General features: G+C 25.7%; 2 protein-coding genes across 2 annotated transcripts; one reads left to right on the top strand and one right to left on the bottom strand.

Moving 5' to 3' along the window:
• Positions 1–93: 93 nt before the first annotated feature.
• On the bottom strand, positions 94–1,822 carry LOC105362511 (torsin-like protein). Its single transcript, XM_011499972.1, has 3 exons — positions 1,549–1,822; positions 1,120–1,382; positions 94–793 (listed from the first exon to the last, which is right to left on the bottom strand). Exons 1-3 carry the CDS (start codon positions 1,721–1,723, stop codon positions 230–232), a joined length of 1,002 nt encoding a protein of 333 aa, XP_011498274.1. The 5' UTR covers positions 1,724–1,822; the 3' UTR covers positions 94–229.
• A 1,046-nt stretch (positions 1,823–2,868) lies between these two features.
• Positions 2,869–6,360, top strand: Usp14 (ubiquitin specific protease 14). Its single transcript, XM_011499971.1, has 6 exons — positions 2,869–3,043; positions 3,199–3,374; positions 3,828–4,289; positions 4,547–4,813; positions 4,942–5,230; positions 5,870–6,360. Exons 1-6 carry the CDS (start codon positions 3,028–3,030, stop codon positions 6,172–6,174), a joined length of 1,515 nt encoding a protein of 504 aa, XP_011498273.1. The 5' UTR covers positions 2,869–3,027; the 3' UTR covers positions 6,175–6,360.
• Positions 6,361–16,558: the final 10,198 nt, after the last annotated feature.

The following is a 16,558-nucleotide window of genomic DNA, read 5'->3' as shown; positions in this document are numbered from 1 at the left end:
TGGATTACAGAAAACTAAAAAATATAGAGGACTATAAATTATAACTATTTTACATATGTGGTAAAGTGGTAAAATAGTAATAAAAAATATAAATATTTTATACATAATTTTATTCAAAACGAAAAGCATTCATTTACACTTTTACGAATTGTTAGTTTAATCTGTAATTATGATTTATGCGCTTTAATCTATAGTTATAAAAAATATTAATTCATATTTTAACAAACTATTATTTAAAATCATTTTTATATATAATGGATGAAACTTTGTGGTCTAATCGTTTGCAGCCAGACGTAGAGTATATATTATGAGGCGGAGGTCCATAAGTAACGTGCGATAAAGCTTCTTGAATCATTGCATTTGTAGGATTATTAATTCCCCAATGTTCAAACACATCGTGAAGACATTGAATAACTTGTTTTTCTTCTAAAGGAAGTAAAGGAATATGATGATCTATCAATTTTGATTCTATAGTACCACTTTTGAATAAGCCTCCCTCTTCATTGAAGGCACCTACTGAGATCAGTGACTCAAAATCTTGAAGAGTTGCATTTTCACGATTCATACCTTTCTCCCACAATTGTATCATACGCTTAACAATATAATTACTTCCTGTATTAGATAGAAATATAAAAATAGCTTTACTTTTGTCCCTTTGGTTCCAACTTGTATAATCCAAGAAAGGAACTAATATATCTAAAACTCCTACTGGCATCTTATCCACTTCATCAAAAACAAACATAGATCTTGCACAATTATTTATTTCTGTTTTTATTTTATTTGACAACGAAACCTGTGACATTAAATTTTTAATGACACTTATTAAATGCATATGTTCTTAAATAGAATATAGTTCTTACAAAATTGTTCAAAATCACATTTTCAATATACACTTTAAATGCTAATATATTTAAATTATGTTTTGAAGAATATTTAAAATCATTTTACTTTTTTGCCATAGTTCTTTATAGCGAAAGTAATTTAATTACAAATATTAAAAGAATAATAAATAATTCTACAATATAATAAATATATATATATATATATATATATATATATATATATATATCTGTAGAACAAACTATATTTGAACAATATTTAAAAATTAAAAACTATTACCTTATAAATATTATCTTTGTCATCGGGAAAATCAACTCGCCCATTAAAAAAATGATAATATTTACTTTTTTCACCATTTTTATATAAAGCATTAGCTATCATGGTGACAATATAATTTTTTCCACTACCAGGTAGGCCGTGTAGACTTAAAACTAAAGGCTTCTTTGGATTTAAATGGAAAACATGACTATGTACAGCACTATAAACCATGTTAGCAGCAATCTGTTGCCCATACAATTTATTCTGTAAATTATTTTTCAAGGCTACAACAAATTTATATTGCAATTAAACGTAAACTTAATATATGGATTATGTGAGCATTAAAATGACAAACTGTTTAATATGAAAATTAATAGATAAATTAATTTTGGAGTAAAGTAATTTTTGCATTCATAGAATGTGTCTTTGTTAATTATAACCGACACTTACCCTCGGTATTTCTTGGTATGTACTCATCAGTACAGCATTCGTAGAAATTACAACGTAAAGCGTAACCTACAACAGATGCTGTACCAGCAGCAATACTCTCTAAAATAAATGTCATCCCTAATTTTAAGGAACTCAAGAAAATAATAGTTAAAATCAAGGAATAAATATAATTCATTTTAGAAAATTTGCAAACTCGTTTCTATTAAAGCTGCTTAGAAATGTAAAAACTAATTTTTAATTTTAATAATAAAATGCAACCGGCATGTTAACTTTTATATATTTATATTTGTATATATATATATATATATATATATATATATATATGTACATATATATATATATATATATATATATTACAACCTTATAATCTTTAACTAAATTTTATCTAATATACTATTAACGAAGTGATTACATAGTTATTTGCACAGCCAACAAGTCATATAACTTGGTCTTCTTTTTTCTAAGCATAAAACTTTATCACACACACACAAATACGCAATTTGCAAATGTTTGCTTATTGGTTACATGATAGCGCCAAGTATAAAATTTACAATATCCAAGATCGATATAAATTACAAGATTTTTGTTAATTTTCAATTTTTTGAATTGCAAAATTCAAATAAACAAAACAGAATATTATTATAGTAACGTGAAAAATTTCTATTATAAATGTCAATTGATTTAAAAAATTGTCAGACAGCTGAAAAAACATTTTAATTCAATTTTCCATTGTAATTGATATTTTAACTATTTTTCAATCGTATATGACAATTAATAACCGTATAGTTCTTGCTAGTAAATTAAAAAAGAAAAATATTAAAAAGTTAACTGCATTACTGTAAGACTCTAAAATAATTGACAGATGTGTTCAAACGTTTCAAGTTATAAATTCCTGACATCGCCGTTACATATTTAACTGCAATATTTCTTTTCGTAGATTATTCTAAAAATCGCGCTAAAAATATGCTCAGTAATTTAATTTATTACATATTCCGTTTTATTATACATAAATGATGTAATATATACTATAACTAAACAAAACGTTACCAATTTTTCTAATTAAAGCGAAAGAATTTTTTAAATGCGAATGGATTGAGGTATGATTGGATTGAGGTGTGATTTCCAAATTTTCGAAAATTCGAACATTGCGAATGAGCGATGCTACGTTGATTATAATATCGATGAGTTTACCAAATGGACTTGTATTTTGCGCTCATTATGATCCCACTGGCCGGATTTATATAAAATTTAACAGTGGCAATATACATGAAAACTCATGAAAACAATCGCATTAAATTGGACCTGCCGAGAAGTTAGCCTTTAAAAGCATAAAATATAGAAAAGTAGAAATCATTTCATCGATTTCCACTGCGTTGGATTTTTATTGTGCATTTAATTTATATTTAAGTATTTTGAACACCAAATAATTAATAAGTATAAAGTATCGTTTGCACATTGAACGAGTGTGAGTCTGAAAAAATGCCTAAATACACAAGTAAGTAAATATTATGATATAATGGTTTTTGTTCTTCTAACCTCATAACCTCAATGAAATATCTCTAGCATGAGTTTCTGTTTTTGAACTTGAGTTTTAATTATTATCAAGAGAGTAATTATTTTATTCATATATTTTGATCATTTTTCTTTCAGTCAAAGTGAAATGGGGTAAAGTAATTTTTCCTAATGTGGAAGTTAGCACAGACGATGAAGTAATGCTGTTCAAAGCACAGCTCTTTACACTGACCGGAATTCCACCAGAGAGACAAAAAGTTATGCTAAAGGGCATTACGTTAAAAGATGATTGGAGAAATATTAAAATAAATAATGTATGTGATTAATTTAATATTTTTCATTTTTTAGTAATAAAATGTTAGTCGTTGGTTATTAAATTACATTCTTTTAAGATTAATAATAATTAACAGCAGTTTTGCCTATAAATTAAAAAAATTACTTATTAGCGTAATATTTTAAAAATAAAAACTTGAAAGTCAGTATGAAATAAATCATTTACCGAACGAATGGCATATTTAATGCTAAAATTTTAATTTTAATGCTAATATTAGTAAAATATTCAATATATTTTTTGCCAATTAATTAAAATTAAAAATATAATTCAGTTAATCGTGAAATAGAGCATTGGAGATTAATTTTTTTTAATTGGTTTTATTAATAAAATTATCGACTATATAATGCTATAGTAGTATTATTATATTTAAAGATACTTTAATTAGCATTTGAAAATTATGATACATGAAATTATCGCAATAATGATATTCTAGGGACTTACTGTACTAATGATGGGATCTAAAGAGGAAGATATACCCAACGAACCTGCTGAAAAGCCAATATTTTTAGAAGACATGAGTGAATATGAATTATCGTCTGTGTTAGACTTGCCAGCCGGCTTGACTAATCTTGGTAATACTTGTTATTTAAATGCTACGGTTCAGTGTTTAAAAACAGTACCCGAATTGCGAGAAGCACTCAAAAGTTTTTCCGGTGGTCTTACCAACGATAGTTTGCAATTTGTACCCTCACAAAGTATAACGGCTGCCTTAAGGGATTTGTACGAAGGAATGGACAAAGGATCCTCTTTACCACCAGTTGTTTTAGTTCAAATGATGCATTCTGCCTTTCCTAGATTCGCAGAAAAATCTAAAATGGGCGGCTTCCAACAGCAAGATGCTAATGAATGTTGGACAGAACTTGTTAGAATGTTACAACAAAAATTACCCGCTAAGGTAACAGAATAATAAATCCAATGAAATAAGTAACAGATTTTATTAGTTAAATAATTATTAATTATTATTTTTAATGATTGCACTAATTTTTTGCAATGTATTTCATTAGCCTATTAATTTTATGTTCTTTTTCTTTTTTAAGAAAAATTTGAGCGAATTACAAGTCCATATAATTGAAATTTTATATATATTATTTTAAACGGTTGAATTAATTAATTAAAAATCGCATTTATCATTTCTATAAACAATCTTTTTAGGAAAACTCTGCTATAACAAGTGACACTGCTACTTATAAACCAAGATCTCTGATTGAACAATATTTTGGTGGTACTTTCGATACAGAACTGAAATGCACCGAATCGCAAGATGAAACACCAACTACCGGAAAAGAAGAATTTTTACAATTAAGTTGTTTCATATCGACGGAAATCAAATACATGTTTGATGGACTTAAAAATAAGATGGAAGAACAAATTACAAAACTGTCTCCAACGCTTGAAAGGGATGCCATTTATACGAAAACGGTACAAGGTTAATTTTGATAATACAATTAATTTTTCAACTTCAACGTATGCATTGACAATATTAATAACACAAAAAATGAAAGAATTATAAAATGAATAAATTATAGGCTAGAATATTTTTGTTTTAGTCAAGAATTAGTCGATTACCAGCATATTTAACCATTCAATTCGTTCGTTTCTTCTTTAAAGAGAAAGAGGCTATTAATGCAAAGATTTTGAAAGACGTAAAATTTACGTTAAATTTTGATGCATTCGACTTATGTACGAAAGAATTACAGACTAAGTTAACCCCGATGCGTGAAAAATTCCAGCAACTCGAAGAAGCCCAATTAGAGCTTAGTAATGTTAAAGATAAGCAAGATAAGAAAGAAACTAAGAAGAATGAAACGAAAGAAGAACCATTTTGGTTTCCAGACGGTAAGTTCATTCTTGTACTTTCATATTTTTATAATTTTTTTCTTACCCTATAACAAGAGTACAGTTTAACAAAATTAACTTTAATATCAATATTACGATTTGACTTTGTATTGTTTGTAGTTAAACTATAAAATATTAATTTATCCTAATCTACAAAAACCCATTGAATTTTCAATACATGAAAGTGAATTTTATAAGTAATCTCTAAGTAAATGTTTTACCTTATATGGAATTTTGATTTTCGTGGATAATATATTAGAATATCATCGGTCGAGTCAATCAGAATATATAAAAATTTATAACGAAATTTGTATAATAAATACATGACATACGTAAAATTGTATAAATATACATTTATATTTTATAAAAAAAATTAAATGCTTTATTAATCTCGTAATCATCTAATATTTATTTAAATTTTTTCTATATATATGTAATATATTGTACAAGTTATAAGATAAAATTGGGTAAGAATACGTATCCACATATTAGTGTTAAATGAAATTTTTTTACCGGACCGCAAAACGTTAATAATATGAGGCTGGATCGTAGTTTAATTGCCGATCCCTTAATTAAACAATTAAACTTTCGATCGAATCAGTATTCGTTAAATATCAAAGTTGACGAACCGCTTTCTAGATCTTGGATCGAACAACAGCGGCTATTATACCCTCCAGGCGGTGTTGACTCATCAGGGCCGTACGAGCAGCAGCGGTCACTACGTGGCCTGGGTACGTCAGAAGGGTGATACCTGGCTCAAGTGTGACGACGAGAACATCAGCATTGTGACGAGCGAAGAGGTGCTGAAGCTCAGCGGCGGCGGGGACTGGCACTGCGCCTACGTCCTTCTTTACGGGCCGCGTATCCTCGAGCTACCACTCCGCGAGTCCGAGGTACTGGCGAGCGTCGAGGAGTTCACGGAGGTCATGCCTGTGCATGACTAGTTCATGCCTACGTTGCTTTACATTGCCCTTGGATTTTTAGCGTATCTACACTTCTTTTCGCGCGGGCTCATCGCGAAAAGTCGCTGCTCGTGACGAAGCTTGGTGTATTATGAAGGCTCGAGGCCAATTTCAGCCGCTGAGAGCCAATATCAGGGGAGTGACGTGTGATTTTTTTTTTTTTTTTTTTTTTTTTTTTTTTTTTTTTATCGACCATATAATAAGAAATAACGATCCTTTTTCCCAATAAGAATAGTTGTTATATATATATGTGTGTGTATATATGTGTGTGTAAGCCTGTAAGCACGTATGTATATATTTATGTGTGTAAAGCATGTATGTATATGTATACATATGTATATATATCGAGCGGAATTATTTATTCTTGAGGAGAGGGACAGCCTTTTGAAGCCAAATTATTATTTTTACATAATGAAAGCCAATATGCTTTTCCGTAAGCTAATATGGTCATGCTTTTAAAGGAACCTATTCTTGGCATCTTATTTAACATTATGCCTATCGAATTAAATAAATGTTCCTTCCGATGTACGATGAAATTCTTTCGTTTTAATAAAGTTTTTTTTTTTATTGATTTATCTGAATTTTCAATTTACTCACACCTCACTTAACGATTATATTTTATAGTGAATTAAGGCGATTTACAAATAATGGCCATTCTTACTCATATTTCTATTGAAAATCTCTATTTTATTGGCACCACTGGCAATTAAGAATTGTGGCAGTGCTACAATATAAATTTAATTACAGAATGCGCAATTAAAATTTAATCATAAAAGATCTTGGAGTAGATTTCGGCCTTAAACGAATTGTGTATTCTGGCTCCAATCTTTACACTAAATATGTCTCTTACTTGCACTTGTTAAATACATTTTATTTACTATGCTGGTATTTTACGTACTTGCAAGAGCTGAACATTCCTCCATTGGCGCGAAATCAGATTTATTTTTATTTAAAAATATATTAATTAATATCAGAGAATATCAGAGCAGCCGGATACGAAGTTTTCACGATGTTATGATTTTTTTAGTCCTTCCAATATATTCTTGTTGTGCTCGTTATATTTAGAAACATAATTTTTATAAAAACCAATGAAATATGATTGCAAGATGGATACGCTAAAATGATAAGATAAAGGGTTTGTGAGCGGAAGTTCGTCTTTGATTAGATATTACTTGAAATAATATTATAATATCGATGAAACGAACAGTTGTCTACAGAATTACATTCGGGCATGCAACGATGTTGTTGGCATCTGCATTTTTTATAGAATCACTTCGAATTTGTAATCACCAAGAGCATTGCCTAAACATTTACATTGTTTAACCAAATATTATTGCGGTTAAGATTGTCGGGTGCCTTAATTTTATACTCTGGTGAAAATTAGAAAAATGTCAATTCTTTTTTATAATTCGTTTCTAGAGGGAACTCGCCAATAAATTTCGTGATTTTTTAACCTATTGTTAAAGAAAATATAGAGGATAATTGTATGCCATCGTTATCTTCTTCTATGATATTAAAAAAAGTATAAAAAAAATTTGCTTCTTGTGTATTTATTTTATAAAATATTGATAAAACTCTTATTTTTAATATAAATATGATACTATCCCAATTATAATTTTTATTTTTATTTTTAATGACAAAATTTTGACAACGCAGGTGCTTGAATTAATATATGTAATGCGTCTCGATGTTTTAACACGGATTTAAAAACTATTTGATCTAAAATTGTTTTTGTAATTAATTTATTGTAATATTTTATACAATTATATTGATTATTGTTTATAAACTTTTTGATAAATTTATAGTAATGTACGGTTATATTGTAGTGTAATGTAATCAAACATTTATAATTAGTATTTGATATTTTCTATATTTTTATGATAAATATATATTTCAATAATTTGCTTCAAAGTAAATGAATATCTTACAAGGCATGTTATTATATTTAAATAAAAAATAATATACATATATTTAATTAAATATTGGTAGAATATATAAATACAAAATTTAATATAAAAATTAAAATAATATATAAATATTTGTAAATTGTTATATTAGATATCAATTATTTTCAAGAAATTTTATGCTTATATTTTTCTTAATTTAATATTTGAATCGTTAATATATTTACGAAATAATTAATTGGAATATATTCCAATTATACATAAAATGTTTATAATACATATATATATATTTTTTTTTTCAATTATTTCTAAGTACATAAGTAAAACATCTGATATTTTTTGGAAACTTATTACTTCATACTTTGCAGTTAAACAATGAAAAAAATTTTTTTTATTAATTAATTACGTATATATATATATATATATATATATATATATATAGATATAATTATTTATTTATTTGTAATTTTATATCTCTGATTTTATGTATATCGAGATAAATATTAGGAAAAATCATACACTATTTTTCGGCTGAACTTAAAAATTCTTAAAAAACTTAAAAATTATTAGATAATATATTCGTATCTTATAAAATTTATAATTTTAACACTTACAATACGTATGTCTGAATTTATAGAAAAATCAAAATATTACAATCTAGTTTTATATTATAAAAACATAAAAATAAATTTCAATTTAAACAAAAATGTAAAACTTTACTAACTTTAGATTAGATTAGATTTTATGTATCTGATTGTTCAAAGTATTAATTGAACTGTTAAAATAAAAAAAAAATATATAATTTCCAAAGCCTACACTACAAACACAAGTTTTAATATCATTATAAAATTGTATCATTATAGTATAAAAAAAGTAATGAAATCTTTTCGAAGTTTGCATTTGGAGTTCGTTTATTTGGCCGTAAATTATGCCTCGAAATTGAAAATACTTAAAAAAAATCTCCAGCTTATATGATGATGGCAGGCTTAAATCTTAAGCTTCTACTCATTAATGAATAAAGGGATATCGATGTCGATCTTCTCTATCTTCAACGTGCAAGCGAATGGCGTTACTAATAGCGTCGCGTCATTGCAAAATCGACGTCGTGTTGCATAAATTACACGGAAACCAATCCCCATATGTTCGTATGTGCCGTGTGCATAATGCTAAAGATATTTTTCCTATTATTCTGAGGCAGCGACACTTTTCTTCCATCATATTGTGAAATTGAGGATTTTACATAGCGGGGTGTCATTGCAAAAGCTGGTCGGGTACAATAAATAATAAGTTCAATGACACAACGCATTCAGCTGCTAATATATTATTTATGTGATAATATGCAGAATTAGTCATTATTTTAAGGTGAATATTCATCGATATCAGAGATACAATTAAACGAAATTCGCAGCATGTAATTGTTTTGTATTTTTTTTTTTTTTTTTTTTTTTTTATAATTGCAGTTTACACGTCGTATGTAAACATAAATTTATGAATACGTAAGTGAAAATACGACTTATGATTTTCTTTTGAACGATCATCCTTCAATATTATACGTTAATCGTTACTTTTTATACTTGCATTAAGTAATTATTTTACTGTTGTTTTTAATATATATTCAAAACTTTCTCCACGCGCACTTCTTATTAGATGGATTATATAATGTGATTTGGTATCTTAGCATAGCCATTGTTGCATTATTGTTCGTACATATTACTCAATAATCTTGTTTAAATTAACAATCCTGATTAATGCAACAAAGATAATATATAAGATAACTAAGTTCTGTGATGAATGAAAATTAATTTTATTACTTATATTATTATGCACATCTGTTTGAAATGTATAAGCCATTAAAATAAAAATGATATATGTATATCATAAATCAATGTGGTGCTTTTATTAAAAAGTAAGTAGGCAAATGAAACGCTTAAATATCAGAAAAGCAAATTTAATTTTATTTTATGTGATAGGTATTATTTTTGTATTAATTAAAGGTATAAGCATTTGCGATATTATCTATTCATTATTAAATATAACTATAATATAATATATTTCTATATTATATTCATATACTTTTATGATGTTTTACATTCAGTATTTTAAATACATTTGACATTAAAATTTTTGTATTATTCGATGGGATTAAAAGATGTAAAACATTTATAATATAATATTTTTCAGTATGATTCCATTAAATTAGCTTTAATTATTTGGTTGGATTGTTTCGAATTTATCAATTAGTCGTTAAAAATTTAATGAATCCATAGAGTTTCAAGTATTTATGGCAAATTTGTTTCTTTGTTTAGCAACGAAAATGGAACGCTATAGACATTTAACAAATGTTAGCAATGCTGTATAATATTTTCCAAGTACCAGCATAGAGAATAAATTTCTTAATATTTTGACAACTGAATATCTATTAATTTTAATTTGGGAATTTAAATTTACCAAAGATTTACTGATATTGTTCAAAAGATATGTTTTCGTATTGTCTTATGTACGATTGTGTCCATAATTTTCATTACAATTTCGTTCATTCAATCCAATTGTATCAACTTCATTAAACTTAAGCTTTCATATGAAAAAATTTCTCTAAAATTACACTTAATACGTTCTGCATTTATTAAAAATTATATTAAATCATTTGAAGAGTTTTAAAGCTTATTAGCATATTGATTAAAACACGCATAAAATAGTATTGCTTTTATTATATTTTGTTGTTTGCGTTCATTCGTAGTTATTGAAATATTATTTTCATTATTACATTGTGTATTTATATTGAAATATGCTCGAGCTTTTTAATTTCCCCAATCAATAAGTAGATTTTCTGATAAACTTGCAAATTAAAACTTTTCTCGTTTTTCCGATAAGTATTAAAAGAATTCTTTTATTTAAATTCTACAATAGCCATTGTATCTATACCAAAATTATAGTATAGATAGTTATTTTTGTTTGTATATATAGTTTCAACCTTTGTTAGTATATATCTATTCAGAAACATATAATTTTTTATTATATTGTTTTGTCGTTCGTAGGATTCATCTACTCTTAAATGTTTTATCTGATTACTTTTATGCTTCTTCTTGTCTTAGAATTTGATTTCACAATTAACCTTCATTGAATAATTTCTGAGTTTATTCCGTGCTGAATAAAATTATTGTATTTCTTTTTTTCGATCACCTGATGACGTTGGGTCAGCATGACGCGCTATGAAAATCAATTATAACCTCAGTTTTTTTTTTTTTTTTTTTTTTTTTTTTTTTTTTTTGACAAACATAAATTGTGATCTTTCGCTTGCGTACTCAATGAACTCATCGATACAATTGTTTATCGTACTCTATATTCTATTTTATTCTTTCGCATATTTGCTCATTTATTAATTTATTTTGACCAAGCTCGCTGGATTCAATTTGAAAAAGTTGATTATACACACACACACACACACACACATATATATATATATATATATATATATAAACAATATTGCTAAATTAAATAATATATGTCGATATATTGTTACTGAAATCAAAGTATTTAATCATTTAATTTCAGCAATAATAAAGTTCAATTTCTCTATATTACACAATAATATATTTTTATTAATATACACACTTATTAAGTATAGTGCTATGCATTTTAGAGAAAATTTTTACTGATTGTGAAATAAATAATATAGATAGTTGGAGCATAGTATTATAATTAATTTATTGTAATTTGAGAATTTTTAAAAATATTTTTCTTAATATTCTTTTATTTAATAAATTAAATCTTATTTTCCTTAGTCGATGAGCCATTATGGAAACGACTAAGTTCTTTACAGATGATGATATATGTTATAGTATTAAAAATAATTTTGTTACAATATGGCTTTGATATTATAAAAGTGGAAGGCTGGAATGAAAACAAGTATATTAGCATTCATCTAATACTTACGAAAACAGATTTTTAAGATATGTAAATTAGATGAATTCCTATAAGATCATAAGGTACATCGGTATTTATATATTTAGTATTAACATAATAATATTAAAATAGTATAACTACAGCAATAGTATAACTACACATTCAATATAGTTTTAAATAATTAGATAGAATAGAACAATAATCATATATGATGAATTATTTTTATTTATTAAATGTGATAAAAAAAAAAAGCAAAAAAAAAACAAGCAACGGAAATAAAATAAAGCTGACGATAAGTTTGATGATTTAAAGATAAACATTGATACCTGATATTATCAATATGTTATATTAATATAATCAATTTTTCTATAAATACATTTATTACTTTCATGAAAATTCCAAATGAAAAATTAATGCTAATTTTTAATAAAAATGTCGACTTTTTTTTATAATATAATTAATTCTCTATAAATACAAGATTTATTATTATCAATAATATTTTTTTCTCTAAAATTTATAAAATTATTTCAATTATATAATTTCATGTGTACTTAAAATTTTTAAAGACAAATTACGCTTCGTAATATGTATATAGGATAACAATTTTTCTATAATAGCGAGTCAGTTACATTATAATTATTATTATTATTATTTGTACAAATGTATAAATGAATTGATATTCAAATGTAGAAATCTTCGTACCTTGATTAATCACATATTTTTATACGATGAATATTTGTGTTCCAAAATAGTGAAATTTCATACAATTCACGAATATTTATTTTATTGAATATAAATTTCTAGTTGATAACGTTATACGTATATTATACGACCGTTTATGTTTGTATATTGTTTGACAATTGTTGTTTTGGTAAATAATATTCGTAATTATCTTCATTTCGTATGAATTTGTTCGAAATTTAATAAATTCTGTGCAGATTAAAAAATTTTTTTCATGTTATAAGCCGAATTATATTTTAATTTAACAATAAAAATTGAATATTTTAGCAATGGAAAATTACATTGTTGATTAAAAAAAAAATAAATAAAATAATTGAATTGAATTTGAATTCTGTCAACTTGCATTATAATGATAATTTTAAAGATTACCGTTTATGAGTTATTTTTGTGAAACTGCATGATTTAAATATTTGAATTTCTTTATAAATATATAAACAGCATTCTTTGGTAGCTGATAATACTATTGATTTGTATTGCTTAATTTTGAATTTATTGATTATATAAAATATGTGCGAATTATTTTTCAAAATTGTTCGCACTTACAATTATACTTCGCTTACACATTGACATACGATCTTATTCTATAATTAGATAGTTTTATTATAGATTAAATTATTTTAATATGCAATATATTAGTGAATGATATTATTTTTCTATAGACTATTCATTTATTTATTATAGATAATTAATATTTGTTGAACATTTTTGTATTTGTTTCATAAGTATGAGAATTAATGAGTATTAATTTAATCTATATATCACAAATGGCTGTAATTAATTTATAAAAAAATTTCAGACGCCTATTATTATATAAATATCTTAATATGATATGCCCGTGTAATATAATTTTATCACATATATATTACTTTTTTCTATCTCGATAATAGTATTGTTTGCATACTGCGTAATTTAAAAAAAAAAATAATGTAAGTTTAACAAATTAATGAATATCATGTCAGTGTACGTGATACATAATATAATAATTAATATATATGACTTTTGTGAAATCCATACAATATAGAAATATGAAATTGCCAATTTTCACGTGTAATTCTTACATTTTCATAGAACGTAGAGAAAACATTTGCCACTACTTTTTGACAATCGTTTTTATTGGAATCATGACGTAATAAAACTTAATACAGGATTTTTTCCTTAAAAAAAATACTGCTATTAGTTTGAACGGAGTTTTTTTCTAATATCATATCCAAAATTCTTCTTAAACAACGAATGGATATTTATTGCTTACATTTAAAATGGATTTTAAAATCCATTTTAAAATATAATTTTATTATGAATCGTTGAATTATAATAAACTATTGATAAAATATTCGCCATTTATATTCATTATACTAAGCGCCAATACAAAAAATCTTAAATTAATTTAGATGTCAGATAATTTACCTAATATTTAGAAATATATGTTCAAACGAACTGAATAAAAAGGATATACGAATGCAAGATGAGCTTCATCGACATCACGGCTCGGTAATAATTGACAATACATAATTCTTACAATACATAATAATTTCAGCAAATCTAGAGGTTCAACATTTTTAACATTTTTTTTATTTTCAAAATAATTCCATCAGTGAATTAGAGTCAGTGAAATAGAAAAACAATTAATCTATATCAATAAAGTAAAGAGCAAGGGCATAATCAATGTTCATCCAGACTTCCACATATTTGCTGATGACAGCAAAGAAGCGTTGCCTTTATACCTGCAAGCAGCAACTGCTTTAGTCCTTATCAATAATTGTAAATTCATGGCCATTTCACTGCATATAGCAGCAATGGATTATTAATAGATCAGATTTTTACTCAAACCCGCGATGTCATTCGGTTGCATTAGGGGTATGAGAAGCAGCGTCATCATACCTGCATCTCTGCACAATCGTCACGCACATGTGCGCACAAATGCATCTACGGAACGTATAATTCATGCAAGCATGTCGAAACTTGTGCTATGATCTGGTCATCTGGGAATTCACAAAGAGCCGCGTTTCTAAGCGCTGCCACGGCCTCGTCGCATCATTCTTGCTTGCAAAGTCAAACATACCGACATTGTTGCTGGTCAGTTTAATCGATTTGCTAGCGCCTAGACTGTTCCTTTCTTTCTACTATTCATTAGTTATTCAGTTAAATATTTAACACGTTTTTTCTTTTCTTTCTCGTAGTTTTAAAATTGTAGCTTTAGCAACAATCGTTATCGCACGGTTGTTGAACGACTAATCGATAGAAGGGATGTCACGTATATATATATATATATATATATATATATATATAGGAAATAAAGTAGGAAAATTTGCAAAGCAGCATAACATATAATTCATTTACAGGAAATATTTAATATTTGAATTTTATTATATTTAGCTCTTTGCTTAAAAAATACATGTAAATAATACTAACTTTTATATTTATAAGGAATTGTGAATACTATGATGAATCTGTATAAATCAGTTGTTGACAATACCAACGTAATAGTATACAGTCAATAAATATAAATACATTCGTTTCTGTTTTCAGTGATCAGTCAATATTTAAATATAGATAATCACTTCGGTTTTAAAACTTGGAAAATTTACATTACTATTTATCAATAAATGTTATAGTATAATTTATATTATAATATATGATGTTTTTTTTTTTTTGCTTTATTTGATTTAAGACAGTTTTATATTTCGTGCTAAATTAATACATAATAGTTTATGTATAATATATATATATATATATAATTGTTAATAAATAAAAATTGAAAAATAAATTTGACTAAAATATGAAATAGTAATACAATAATAGTAATAATGATTACTTAACTTTATTCATCATAACATTCATTCTATTACTGATAATTGATATTTATGTAATTATCGTAAATAGAATCTAGAATTTAAAATGATTTTTATAAAAAATATTAATATTGCCATTAAATTGCATTGTATTTAAATATTATAGATAAAGTAAATGCATATTTTTGATTTATTTTTACATATAGTATTATACATATTTAATGTTTACGCATATATTTAAATCCCAGAAAATTTTTCTTTTCTACAATTTCAAATTGTTGTTTATTTAATTTATTTGCATTAGCTTGTTAAAGAATAACGCCAATTTATTATGTAAGAGTAATTTATTTAAATTTTGCAGAATGAAATTTTTTGAATGAAAAATATGGAGTAATTTGAGTAATTTCATATTTTATTATGACTTTTTATTATTTTAATTAAATAGACGCTCATTTGCGTAAATGGTCGAGTAATTTGATTAATTTATAAATTTTTATAAGGTGAGAATAAATATTATCGTTCTTCACTAAACTAAAATTTAAGTGGAATTAATATATTACGCTCGATAAATTTGAAAAATATTACGAGCAATTTTAACACTAACGAAACACGCTTGTTTAAAAAAGTAAATAATTATATTGATTATCGAATATCGAATTTTATGTAATTCTTAGGCATTCTGCAACATTATTAACATTATTTACTTAGCAACAAATGTAGTTAAATCTGGTCAAACATGGAATGAAAATGAAACGCGTTTCACAGTTGAGGTCACTACACAACGGATATCATTGAAAAAATCCATGGTATCGTTATGGAAGATCACCAGGTGAAAGTACTTGAGATTATAAGGCTACAGACTCTTTACTGAACGAATATACATTATGTTCTCTGAAAAATTGTGCAAAAAGAAGAAAAAAAAAATGAAAAGAAAAGAAAAATTATGTCTCCAATAAATGACATAATCGTGATCAATTAGCGTTTCAAGTGATGCCAAGTTTGGTAACGATTAATGCCAATTCGTATGAT

This window comes from Ceratosolen solmsi, unplaced genomic scaffold (genome assembly GCF_000503995.2).
Source record: "Ceratosolen solmsi marchali unplaced genomic scaffold, CerSol_1.0 scaffold41, whole genome shotgun sequence".
NCBI classification, from domain to species: Eukaryota; Metazoa; Arthropoda; class Insecta; order Hymenoptera; family Agaonidae; genus Ceratosolen; species Ceratosolen solmsi.
Note: the sequence above shows the minus strand (reverse complement) of the source record. Positions and strands in the feature narration are given on the sequence as shown.

What these genes read in the sequence shown, in the direction of transcription:
- Usp14 (XM_011499971.1), top strand. An exon ending in GAAATATTAAAATAAATAAT is followed by an intron (nt 3,375 to 3,827) that starts GTATGTGATTAA and finishes ATGATATTCTAG; the next exon opens with GGACTTACTGTACTAATGAT. An exon ending in AACAAAAATTACCCGCTAAG is followed by an intron (nt 4,290 to 4,546) that starts GTAACAGAATAA and finishes CAATCTTTTTAG; the next exon opens with GAAAACTCTGCTATAACAAG.
- LOC105362511 (XM_011499972.1), bottom strand. Translation starts at nt 1,723, where the DNA reads ATGAATTATATTTATTCCTTGATTTTAACTATTATTTTCTTGAGTTCC. An exon ending in CATACCAAGAAATACCGAGG is followed by an intron (nt 1,383 to 1,548) that starts GTAAGTGTCGGT and finishes AATTTGTTGTAG; the next exon opens with CCTTGAAAAATAATTTACAG. An exon ending in ACAAAGATAATATTTATAAG is followed by an intron (nt 794 to 1,119) that starts GTAATAGTTTTT and finishes TTAATGTCACAG; the next exon opens with GTTTCGTTGTCAAATAAAAT.